A 13,372-nucleotide genomic window follows, 5' to 3' on the forward strand; every position below is an offset into this window, starting at 1 on the left:
CGGTAAATTATAAATCAACCAAGTCTTTGGATTCGACGCTTCCGCCGAAGCTGCGAACGCCATGAAATATGTATCGGTCTTAGAGGGTAGTTTCGATCCGCGCGGGAAGACGAGCGTTAAAATGGAATTAACACTCGCGTTTGTCCATAAGTCCCCGGCTGGGAATCCGCATGGAACTGGATCCGCGAGGATCGCTTCGAAATCGGGGGAGTTTAAACTTGCTCTTATCGATTACCAGCGAACCGTGCAGAGGGAAAATTTTGTTAACCCTCTGGAAAATGGAATATTTTGTTCGTTTGTCGAAGGAAAAATAGTGCAACGATTCTGACGAATATCGCCAGTGAACAGTGGTACGATGATGAGCGAATAAAATGAAATTTGTAAAATATAATTACTAAGCAAAGTAATTGTCGCTATTCTCAAAAAATTCGTCTAATCCTTATTTGTTCTCCCACAGAATAGAATGATAACGTTAAATAGAAACGTTCGAATCCATTCGTCCGCGTGGATTTAAAACATCCGATAACATAAAGTACGTATTAAAAAATATTAAAGCGGTGAATTAAAATAAATATTTCAATGGCGAGGCGCAAAGTTAATCCGGCGAATGTTTAAAAAAAAGCCCCGGTAATTTCCGCCCTTTCCATTCCGAAAGAAACAAAAAGTAGAAGCGGGCAAAAAAAGAAAAAAAAAAAAATACGAAACGAAAGGAACGCGGGGGAAAAAGTACAAATTCCTCGTTTCATCAACGAACAACGAGGATATTTCTTTTTTCCCTTTTTTTTCTTTTTTCTTCATTGAAACACGCGACCGCTAATCCGTGTCTCATTAGTGTCTCGCGGGGAGGGGGCGGGCGCATCCGCGGCGCATTTTACGATTCTAATGACGGCCGGCTTGTTTGATTGAAGCGCAGCTACTCTAATAAAATAAATCATGCGCGGTGGAGAGGCGCGGCCGCCGCTGCGAACAGTGCTGTTGGTTCAAATTAATCCCATTGTGCCTGGATTTGGTCGGTGCGCCAATTAAACGGATTATTATCGTCGCTGCCGTCATTACTTTTTGCGAAAAGCAGCTAGCCACCCGGAGGCCCGACCGGTTCGATCTGCGAATTTTCATCCGTGTCCCGATTTTCCGCTCGTCCTCTCGCCCCAACCCCCTCCTCTGCCACCCCTTCCTCCGCCACACCCCTTTTCGCCACTTTTCAACCGTTTTTTTCGCTGTCTTTCGGACTGTGATTGCCTCCGGCCAAACTCGTTTCACCCGAATGGATGTAATTAATTAATATTTGCCCCGATATTCGATTAATTCTATCGGCCGTGTTCCCTTTCCGTACTACCCTCTCTCTCACACATTTTTTTCTCTTTTTTCTATAGTCTATTAGCGACGCGACGCACACGGATTTATCGATATTTCTCTAGGCGAGCGGCAAATTCCGATTACTTCGAATTACCAGAAGACAATCGCGGGTAAATTTCGGATCCACTTTTTCTGCGCGCGATTGATTAGCCCCGTTCGAATCGATGAATTTGTTCAATCGCGTTATTAGCGAACGCAGTGGCCGTTTCGTTGGGAACCATCGAGGTCCACGGAGATACGATCTCGAAGTCGCGTTCAGGAAACACAGTGGCGGCCGTTAGCCGAGATGACTACCGGAAATTGCTCGGTGACCTTACTTAGGACTTAGCACCGGGACTTAAAGGGATGGCGAGCCGACGAAGGGTTACCAGATCGCCGAAAGCGATGGAGGCGAGGGCCATTAATGAGGTAATAGCGCGAGGGAATCCGAGTCCGTCTCATCCGAGCTTGATGAGCCGGTCCCGAGTTATATTGTCTTTGACGGTCATTTCGTTATGGGGGTGGCTTCCGTCGCGTGCACCCCAGACGCGCGAGCATCGTTTACTCGCTGGTTTATGCCTTTATTTTCTAAATCAGTGGAGAACAGTACGGGAGCTGATATCGACAGAACTAATCGAGGCTCGAGCGATCACGGATTACACCACCCTTCGAATTAACACGTGTGCGCAGCGATTTCGTATCGCGTCGAGTCTCCGTGGGGCGTTTATTAAGAGGCGGCGAGGCTCGATCCGTGATTCAAGATCCGTCGCTGTCCAATCATCGCGCGCGTCAAACTAAAATTGTTCAATTACGATTTGTCACGTAGCGGCGATTTTCCACACGCATCGTTCCACCGCGTCGCCACCCTCCCGCCCGCTTGTTCTTCGCCCGTGGCACCCGCGTATGGGGTCCGTAACAATACTACGTAAGGGGCTGCAAATAATAATGGCCCGGGGCATCGATCATGCGACGCGCGCGCGCGCACGTACAGAGATTTCGAAAACACGCGGCTTCCTATGAGCCGTCGAAACGCTTAACCCGACTCTCCGATGGCGAAACCATCGGGTTTCGACCGCGAGCGATTCTCCATGGAGATAATAAATAATTTTCTTCCGAGCGGTAAAAAATGTAGTCCTTTAATATAATATAAACCTGGCTAACTATTAATCACTGGGGCTGAAACGCGAAACGTGACTCGAATCGCAAAGGGTTGATCTCGTAACGGGGGCAGTCTTTTTTAAACAAATTCCAAATTTGCAAGCGATCAAATTTCCCAGCGGATTTCCAGCGGATCGGTGGTAAAAAATTTGACAAACAACGATCGTCGAGGCTGCAAGGAACGCTGGTCAAAGGGTGGCGGCGCAACTTGGAGCCTAATCTCGTCGCGTAGGTGTGAAGTGGGGTAGTAGGTAGAGAGAGCCCTGGTTGTACACTGGTGGCGGGTTTAGATTTAGCGTGGGTGCACGCTCGTGCTGGCCGTGCTGCGCGACCATCATAGATGGGCGAGAGCTGGAGGGTGGTCGGGGCGCGCGAGCGAGGGGTGCGTCCCGAACACGTGACGCCTGATTCATACACAGACTGCTACGGAATCAATTTGTAATCTTGACTCGAATTAAGGACGACAGAGGGGTGATCGGCCGAGAGGGCGGCCGGGTAGATCGGTCGAGAGTTCCAAGGGAAATGGAGGGGTGGCGGCGGCTGCACGGGGATACGTTTATTGGGAAGCGAAAGCCTGGCATTCGGTCCGAGAATGTGCCACGGCTACACTGGAATCTAGACTGCCTCGCGCGCTGAGAGCATTATAGTCTGGTTGTAGGTTATTAGGTGCGTTGGCTAATAGGCATCGATATCGGGTATTAATGGCAGGTAACCAGACGGTGGTAATGGGTATCAAAGGGCGGTGTTTTAGCGCGACGCGGGGAATAGTAATAGCGGCTTTTACCTTGTTATTTAATCAATCCCTGTCGTACTTCCGCCACGCGATTTTTACGCCATCGAACGCACCGGTACGCCCCATTTTTCCGGCATTTTAAACATTCCTCCAACCCTCCGCGCGAATCGAAAGCTACGTTTCTATATCGCTCGACACTTTTACCGATTCGCGCGTTTCTAATTAATCGTCCAAGTTGATACCATCTCCGTAACTAAAAACGAAGCTACGTACATGGATACATTCCGCTTGAGTATTCCACGCTTCCATATGAATAACCAACCTGTATATTAATTATAATTCTCCGCGTGAAACCGCAATAATGGAGCGTTTTACATGCTACACCTCCCTGGCCTTCCTGTTCCGCATTTCCGCGTTTCTTCTCGTTTTCATGCGCGTTACCAAACCGAAGACTCTTCGCTGAAGAGAGATCGCGCACCGCAAGCAAGCAAAAGCAATCACGAAAAAGAAAAGGGGGATGATGCGCTAGCACCCCTTTATCGGTTGACAAAGTTCGCGACACTGTCGCCCGCTCCTTCGTCAACGGGGACGGGGTCCGCGAAAGAGACGAGGCGGCGAAACAAAAGGGGCGTAGTAGGCGTAGGGCGAAGGGTGGCGCAGGTGGGGGCGGGAAACGATCGGGGCAACGAGAACGGAAACAAAAGCGACGCGGGGCGATACGCAGTATGGCGACGCTTCCGGCTCGCTCACCGCACACAATGCACGCTCTCGTGTTAACTTCTGTGCCCCGCGTGCTTGCTCCTCCGCCTTCCCTTCCCGCGGGCCATCGTGTCCCTTTTCGCGCGCTCCTCTCCAACCCCCAGCGACATCGAAACGCGCCACCACCTTTCTCGCTCCGTATTCAATTCTTTTGGCGTTCGTGCCATCCAAAAGAGTAACGCGATTCGTCTTATTTCGCCAGCCAGGAACGACGCCCTGGCCTTGTTCGGTCGGAGACGTGCAACAAGTTTGAGAACGATCTTCGATTGTTTTTCACGCGTCTCGCGAAATCGAAGCGACTACGAAATTCTGCCAAACCGGAAATGCGCGGACGAATTTCGTCCAATTACGTGGTAATTGAAAATAAAGCGAACAGTGTAAATTATAATTTAATTCGATTGTAATTTGCATCGCTCGCTGCCTTTAATCCAGTCGAATCACTCTTGTCTTCAACCATGCGATTTATATCGCACTGATTACCATTTTTCCGACCTCGCAGACAACAATAGTTTAATTCAACATCCGATATCTCACGCGACCCTGAATAAGCGCGAAATATGAAATTAATTAGACGAATGAAGAGCCAGAAGGAAACGCATTACCATACTCATTTACCATCTACTGAAGATCGACCGCGGTTAAACGACTACGAAGGAAATTACCAGGCAGAAACTCTGGCCACTTTGCCAGGAGAATACATGGAATTAAAACGCACCGCGCAACCAAATCCTCGCGCACGGTTAAAAACAGGGGTGTCTAAAAAAAAAAAAAAAAAAAAAAAAAAAAAAAAAAAAACAGAAAAGAGGCAGAGGTAACCAGCATCCGCACAAAGTAACATTTAAATTCAAGCCGTCCGTTGACAGTCCCGATCCAGTCTTTTACTCTCGCGACCGCTTTGTGTAATTCCACGCGATTCCAAGTTAATCTAACTGCGAGTTCTTTGTAGAGGAACGGAGATATATGACATCGTCCCGGTTGGAACGAGGCGTCGAAGAGCGGATCAAACGGACGCCCCTGTCGGCATCGGCCGTGCATCTTTTCACGCGTCCTTTTTTCCCTCCTCTTCTTTCTCTCCTTTTTTTTTTTTTTTTTTTTTTTTATTTTCTCATATTCGTCTAACCGTGGCGTCGCCTGACGCCATGCATGCAAGTCATTGTCTTTGTCCAGGCCAGGCACTAGGCTTTATTAAAAAAGGCTGCTGCCTTTTGCTGGTCACTGGCTAGGAAACGGACGTCTAACGCGTGCTCGCGGATTTTAAGAAATTAGTCCTCCGAGCGTGGCTCATTACGCGAAATGCTCGCTCACCCCCGCGTCTTCGCCCTTCCCGCTGCCTTCGTCTACTACTAATTAATCAGCCGGTTCCTGTTGCTGCCAATGCGCTGGTTTTTGCACCGCCATTGTTTTGGCTGCTGAATTCGTGCGACTTTTTTTCTCTCGACGATGGAAGCGCGAATAAAGATCGGAGATAATTGCGGAGATGCGAAGCTATCAGCTTTTTATCAATCCTTCTGAGATTCGCTTTGTAGAAGAAGGGAAAAAATTCAGAATTCTTCCACCCAACGATCTTCCAGTTGAATCGAGCGTGTTCAGAAGAAAAGGGCGTCGTTGGTGTAAGCTTTCGGACCTTTCAATCGCCGCAGATGCAGCGCGATCGACGAGGGTGTGCAGAAAAAATGGGGTTAATCTCGCGTTAATCCACGGCAGGCGTAAAAATCCGTGCAAGACTGTGTCCGTCGTTGAAAGACCGCGTGAAAGCAGTGGAAATCGAAGGGTGGCCCTTCCACGACGAGCCCTTACCTAGAAATTAGCCTGCGAGTCTTTGAGAGGCGAGCCGGTCGTGACGATCGGCAGTAAAAGTTTCGAAAACTGGGCCTTTATGGATCGCGGCCATCTATTTCGCCAAGAGGGCTACCGACGGGGTACGTTCTTTCCCCATAGAAAGCATTTCCCCGTATCAATCGAGGTGTCCAATTCCTGTGTCCACCCCATATTGGGGTGCACTTGGGTTACTCTTTGAAAACAGGCTTACAAAGTTCCTCAATAACGCTATTTTAGTAAATCAACGATGAATGCGTAAATTAGGAAAGTTCGAAACGATTTATTGTGATCCCTTTTTTCCAAGGCAAAGGTTTTAGATTTTTTAATTTCGAAGGATCTACAAATCATTAGCCAGCAATCTAAAATTCGGTAGGACATCGAGAGGCTGAGCGATTTGGATCACACAGGGCTAGCAAGAGTAAAAAAGGGAAAAAACAGGAGCGTCGAACAGGGAAATCGCGAGATTCGGAAATTTAATACGGCCTCGTTAAAACGTTCCTCTTTGCAGCAGCAGCAGCAGCAGCGTGCCGTGGTGAGAAAGGGTTGTATGCGCCGCGAGTGCAATTTCGTTGTAAATCTCGCAGGAAAGCCCCCGTGAACGACACGGTGACCCAGAAAGTCAAAGGATTGGGATTCCGTCAAGATCGATTCGAATTTCGTGCACGGCCAACGTCAGCCTTTACGACCTGTCCTTTTCGAGTTTCCGCCAAAAGGGCTGAATTGCCGCACCTATTTTGCGCGAAAATCGGTGAAATGAGCCCCCTTGCACCCTAATAAATCTCTTCTTAACGCCGCCCTTGCATCTCTGCCCCCGCTTCCGGCCGCGTGCTCGCCGCGAGGGCACCCAGGACCCCCCACGAAGACACCGCACCAATTCCTGTCCAAATATTGAAGGACATCGACCACTCGTTCTTCACAGAAACTCGCATAACATTGCGTTTATCGCGATGGCAAAATTAACAAGGGTTGCCATTAATTTTACGTACAAATTTCGCTTCTTTCGGTACATTTTTGGTTCGTCGACTGGTATGATATTTTTCGAAAATATTTGTTCGATGATTATTCCAATTGGTAACAAGAATGGGATCCCCTGGAAGGACTCGCATGAATACCTGTCCAAATATTGTGAAACGTGGCGATACGCACCGCGCAAATCCGTCAAACTTAATAAATTCGTTAGGAGTTAATTCCACGCTAACCGCAGGATTATCCGGCCTTAACGGGGCGTGATTTCAGGATTTATGTGCCTCTTTCTTCCGCTCTGTTCCGCAGGATTAAGGCGATCGACTCGCGTAGAAACATTTTTCAAATTATCCACAGTTCCCTTGCACGTGATTCGAAGAACAATAAATGCGACACCAAAAGATGGATCATAAAAAAATCATCAGCCAGCGTGCTCGATCCAAGAACCACCGCCACCCTTCTTCATCCCTCTGGCGAACATCACACACGGTGGAGGTCAAGAAACGCGTGCACCGTTGAGGATTCCGCGGATGGTGGGACGACTGAGACACGTGCGCGTGAAAATTTCCTTCGTCACGAGAGCGTGGCTTGGGCGAGCAAGGTGGAGGGTAGCAAGGAGACGGGGTGGTGCGGTCCCGCGGGGGCAACAGAGACGAAGCGACGAGTGCGCGGGAGCGAGAGGGTGCTCGCGGGACGCGTGACGAGAGAGGGAAGAGACGGGAAACGGTAAGGAAGGCAGAAGCCACCCTTGGCAAGAGAGGCAGCAGGCTGGCAGCCCCTTTCGCAAGGCACCCCCTAAGCCTGGTTAGGGGCGAAGGCGGCGAGCCGCGGAGGCCACAACACGACCGCCGTCCTCATTGGTCGACGCGCCTGGCCTGGGTGGGGCTCCGGAAAAATTGGAGGGGAGAAAAATCCCCTCTAAATAGCTGCGGCTGCGGCCGCGAAAAACTAGAATCCGCTCAGCCGGCATCGAGTGCGCGTCGGTTCGGTGTCAGACTTTTCTTTGCTGGTCGTATCGTTTTTTTTTTCCTGCTCGCCCGATCGGAAGTGAACGCGTAGACACGAGGAGGGAGGTCGCTCGTACCAAACACGATTCTCCGCCGCGATTCTTTACACGCGTGTTGTAAAAAGAAATAAAAACAAACGTTAAAGAAATAAAAACAGCCCGTTGAACGGTGTTCCCATGATCCAGTGTGTTCGAGTGCGATCGGAGGTACCCAGTGAACAGGACCGTTGAAACGCGGTGTGCTTTTTACAAGATTATTTGGTGTTGCCTCGAGGATTATAACCAGTTGCGTCAGTTTTACGATCAGCGAGCAATTAAAAATTGCACGCTGTGAAGATGCATCTGCCGGAAGGGCCATTGGGAATGGACAACTTCAATGCGATCCACGAGACGCTGCAGGCTTGCCACGGTGATCTGGTCAGGACCGGAAGTCCCGCCATCCTGTGCAGCGCGTTACCATCGCATTGGAGGTCCAACAAATCGCTGCCGGTGGCTTTCAAGGTCGTCGCCCTCGACGAGGTTAGCGACGGCACTCTGGTCACGATCAGAGCAGGGAACGACGAGAACTGCTGCGGTGAGCTGAGGAACTGCACCGCGGTGATGAAGAACCAAGTCGCCAAGTTCAACGATCTGCGATTCGTTGGTCGCAGCGGGAGAGGTCAGTGTCCGACGAACGATCCTACCCTTCCTTCGCAACCAAAAAGATTCTCCAAACGTACGAGGGAGTTAATCGATTCTATTTTGCCTGATTCTAGGAAAGTCGTTCTCGCTGACGATCCAGATCAGCACGGTGCCCTTTCAAGTGGCCACGTACACGAAAGCGATCAAAGTGACCGTGGACGGACCGAGGGAGCCTAGATCCAAGTCGAGTAAGCTCGCCACGACGATCTACTACGCTGAGAAACCACCGCTACCGAACGCGATTCCTTCGACTCGACACGATTCACCACGCATCGCCATCTCCAACGATCTCTGCGATCTTCGATCCGAAAAATCCGCCTCGAATTCGAGTGGAACGCGGAAAGTTGGAGCGTTAATCGGGAACAGGTTTCGCGTGGTCGGCGTAGAATCCGCAAAACGGGTGTCGGATCCTCGTAGGCGTTTAATAATCCGGTGGACCTCAAACCGCGGGCCGCGCTGGCGGTCGCAGAGACTCGCAGTCTCTCGCAGCCACGTTTGCACGTGGACGTGCATAAGGGTGGCTGTGCGCGCGCGCGCGCTCCCGCGTTAAAATCCGTCTACGTGGAGAGACGCGTACGCGCGCGTAAAACAGACGGTTGGCATCGTTTCAAGCCGCGACGATCGCGGCTTAGTCGCGGCTCCCTTTTCGACGTCCTCGCTTATTTTCCACCGGGTCAAGTCCCACGATTGGCCTGGAGAACACTAAAACGGCGCGTACGTCGGTCTGTGTTTATTGGGGGGCGGCATCAGCTACGGCAAAAGAGCCGGACGAAGCCGCGGGAGGTATGGAAACGACGACGCGGACCGCCGTCTGCAAAGGAGCCGCGTTTATGCGTTTGTTTATCGCGCCGCATATGGCGGTAGCATGTGGCTCGCAACGAGCGACGATCCTGTAAACAGTGATCTGCTAGCTCGCCTCCGGAGAGCGTCGTTAATCCGCGTTTTATGGGAGAACCCGGCTGGACCCCACCGTCTCCCAATTTTTTTTTTATCTACCAGCCATATCGCTACTCTTTGTCGATTCGTTCGGTACCACCGATCCCACCGCGAGCGAACCGTTGGTGAATTACACACGCGAGTGTGATCTGTGTGACAACCGTTCGTCGATCGAGTTTGAAGAAAATCGCGGACGAGAACGCGCGAGAAATATTCTCTCTAATAAAACAAGGTTGTTTGGTTGCCGCTGGTTCGAGAAACCTTGATCGCTGGATATTTATTTATAGAGTCGAAGGAATCGCCTCGGGAGCACGCGTCTCTCCGGTCTATTTTCGAGAGCTTCGATCTCGCGCTAAGGAAGACGTTTCGTCTCTGCTTGCAGATTATCAATATGGACATGGATTCCCTGGGCTTGGATTGCTCAATCCTTGGGTGGACGTCGCGTACTTGGGTCACGCGTGGCACCTGCCGCATCCTGCGTTCGTCAAAGGTGAGCACGATTTTCCACCCTCTCCAGAATTTCCACGGAAGAAGCTTGCGAAACGCGTCCGAGACGATCGAAAACACGAGTCACGCGGAACGCTCCTAATCGTCCCCATCAGGACCCTTCAACCCCGTCCCGTTCGCAATCAATCAAAGCCCAACAATACGCGGAGCCGAAGAATCGCTGCGACTCCGGTTCGAGAGAAAAGAAGAAAAAAGAAGAGTTTCGACAGAGGACACGCGTTCACGAGACTCGTGAGTGCGTGTTATCGATTTCGTCGTAGTCCGCGATGCCCGTCGATGATTCATACCCGTGGCTGGACCGAGGGGTGAGCCTGAACTCCCTTTTCCCACAACGGACCCCTTCGACCCCCTATGCATCCACCCTGCCAGCTACGCGACAACAATACGACTTAGCTCCCTTCGCCCACGAGCTACGAAGTGAAAACAAGACAAATCTAATCGTTCTCTCTTTATTCTTCTCCACCAGGAACCATCCCAATGCCATCGACGGACCTGTTCCCGCCAACCTTCCCGCCGACCGTTCTCCCGTCGTACCCGTTCGACCACGTGAAATACCCGGCGGAATACGCGACACTGCCACCGAAAACCAGCACCACCACGACCACGCCAGCGACGATCCCGAACAGCCCGTCCAGGACGCCACCAAAGAGCCCCAGCGAGTCTGGAAGCGAGTCCGCCGCCGAGGAGATCCGCAGCGCGTTCGTACCGATCAGATTGAACACTCTACCACCAGCGTCTTCAGTGATCACCGCGTCCTCCTCGTCGCCAGAGAGAACCGGCCAGAAGAAGTCCGTGGACAGTGACAGGAACGAGTTGAAGGTGCCGCCCGCAGCTTTGATCTCGCGGTCGCCAAAGAGGAGTCCATCGCCTACGAAAATCTCGTCGCCGCCGCCGGCGAAACCTGTCTGGAGGCCTTACTAGGGCGAGCGATGACTGCTGGTTCAGTGAAACGAGGATGCACAATTCCCGATGGAAGGCTAGTGATTACTTAGAAGGTCGTCGGCGGGTGTACAGTCAGAGGGTGGCCGACGTTAATCGAGGCTCGCGGAGCTCATCTTTCATCCCTTATTTATTACTTCGTTTTTAACTCTCGTTCGGTTCCCCGTTCGTCGAGCAACAACCAAAGGGGGTAAACGCTTTACGTCTTCGGTTTTACGAGGGCGCTGGTTCAAAGACGTCTCGGTAGTTTTGTTACTCTCGTTCTCTCTTGGCCGATCGGTGATCGAGACCATTGTGTATATTCGCGAGATTCGTTATTGTACATAGAGTTTGTACATACGTGTAGATAGTTCGTGGACAATAATTGTAGAGAGAGAGAGAGAGAGAAAGAGAGAGGAGATGGGGGGTATTATTATTATTATTATATCTATGTACAGTTCTCGTGTGAATATGAGACGAGTGCGCGTGCGTGGAAAAATCAAAGAGACTAAAAGACAAAGATATTGATATTATTTATAAGCCAGAGATCTAATTTAATGTAAACAGATGGTATTATATAGAGATACGATGAGGCGAATAAAACTGGAATTAACAGAAAAATCTCGCACTGATTTACTTCAATCTTTTTCTACCCAGATCTCGCATCCCTTGGATCCACGTTTCGTACGCTCTTCGATCGCGAACGTTTCTCGATCCAACGACCGACTTAAACGTCGTGAAAGAGGCCTTATAGGCGATGTCCCGCGCCGTTGCAAGGGGAATACTATATATTTTTTTCTCCTCGTCGCGATTTAAATCTGAATGGCCGTTCGAGGTTCCTGCGCGTGCACGTATGGGTTCCCATACGGTGTGCACAAGGGTAGAGAATGGTTTATATCGAGGGGAGAGAGTGCGTGAGATCTGTATTAGTGGCGATAGGCCAGCGGAACGGCAGTGTCTCTCATTCGATCAAACGGGGGTAGCGCGCGACAGCGTTCGTGAAAAGGGGTGGCTGTCCGAAACCGTTGCTCGCCGCACATTTTTTATCCGCGCTGCGCGGCGACGGGGTGCGATCGTTCAAACAGCTCGGAAAAGCCGGTGTCGTGAAATTTGGGGCAACGGTGATTTCCGCGTGGCAAACGCGACGACGAATGCTTCAAATTCGACGTTTCCAGCGGATATCGCGTTACGATAGACGAAGCCTCCATTGCCGCCACTATGTCACCGTGAAACATAACCACCTAGGACAAGGGATACCGTGCGAGCGCGTTCTTTTTTTCTCTTCTTTTTTTTTTTATTATTCCCGTTGCTTTTGTTTTATTATCGGTTGGCATCGCGCGCGTTGTTTTCGTTTTCGTTCGATCGCTGCCGGATACGTTTGTCAAGCCTGCTGCGCGAAACCCGAGGACAGTTAATCTTGGTGACACGGTATAACTCAATCCCCGCGTCCAGGGAATATAATTCTTGACGCGTGTCCACCCCCGTCGAAGAAAACTATCGGAATTCACCGTGAAAACCGGCCGACCGAGTTATCGGCGTTGATAACGAACGCCTTGGGGAAGCTGGTTGAATATTAAACAACGACGAAGACTCGCGATCCTACTTTTTACAGATCGACGTTCCAAAAAAAGATAAAATGAACGGTACGTTAATTATAACACGATTTAAATTATTAAAACTCGTACGTACAACTAGCTGTATAATTACATTTTTTCGATTGTCTACAGTGAAATTTATTGGACGAATTCGACGGAAAAAGAAGAGATAAAAATGTGGAGACAACCCTTGGGAGAACGAACGAGATTAGCCGTAGGAAAATGAGAACCGCGTTAACACCCTGTAGCCGTGGGGCTGTTCGTTGACGAGTAGACAACGGAACCAAGCAACCATGAAGGGTCGCCGCATGAACCGAGCCAAACCGATCGAAGGCAATCCGTGCGCGCGAGCCAGTCGGTGCTAACTAATGTTTGCCCAAAGAATCGCGACGAATAATTGAGTCAGCAGCAGAAGAGAGGAAAAAATCAGCGCCCGAATCACCGGCGGAATAATCGACTTTCGTCGGACGGACTTCCTCGCCTCGCGATTTTTCAGCCCTGCCTCTGAAACGGACGATGTTTAACGAGCCCCTTGGATAGTAGCTCCTCTTAATGGACCAGTCAAATATATGGACGTACGAGAGAATGGTACGATTGTCGTCAAAGTGTTCATTGTTATGTTTCCCTTCTTTTATTATTATTAAAGAGAGAAATATCGAGATGGAAAGCAGTAGTTTAACTCGCTGAACCGTACAGGGGTGTTCCAGCCCCGCGTATTCCTATTTAATACTCACTGCAAATTATTCGCCAACTCTGAAACTTTTCAGAATCAATAGCGATCACGAAACGACCTTCCTTCGAGAAAAAAAGTTACGCTGCGACTGTTTTACTTTTCGCATCCCCTGTTTCTCAAATATCCTAATTTTTTAAACACTCGCACGATCTTCTAACTAGACGAGAAGAAGCAACAAACATGGAGGCGTACGAAAAGTAGCGTCGAAAGTATTCGAGCGATCAGAGTGT

General features: G+C 50.2%; 1 protein-coding gene across 1 annotated transcript; it reads left to right on the forward strand.

Moving 5' to 3' along the window:
* Positions 1–8,085: 8,085 nt before the first annotated feature.
* Positions 8,086–10,934, forward strand: LOC143431073 (uncharacterized). Its single transcript, XM_076907579.1, has 4 exons — positions 8,086–8,430; positions 8,528–8,641; positions 9,772–9,879; positions 10,363–10,934. Exons 1-4 carry the CDS (start codon positions 8,109–8,111, stop codon positions 10,815–10,817), a joined length of 999 nt encoding a protein of 332 aa, XP_076763694.1. The 5' UTR covers positions 8,086–8,108; the 3' UTR covers positions 10,818–10,934.
* The last annotated feature ends 2,438 nt before the right edge of the window (positions 10,935–13,372 follow it).

The sequence above is a fragment of the Xylocopa sonorina genome, chromosome 16 (genome assembly GCF_050948175.1).
Source record: "Xylocopa sonorina isolate GNS202 chromosome 16, iyXylSono1_principal, whole genome shotgun sequence".
Lineage (NCBI taxonomy): Eukaryota > Metazoa > Arthropoda > Insecta > Hymenoptera > Apidae > Xylocopa > Xylocopa sonorina.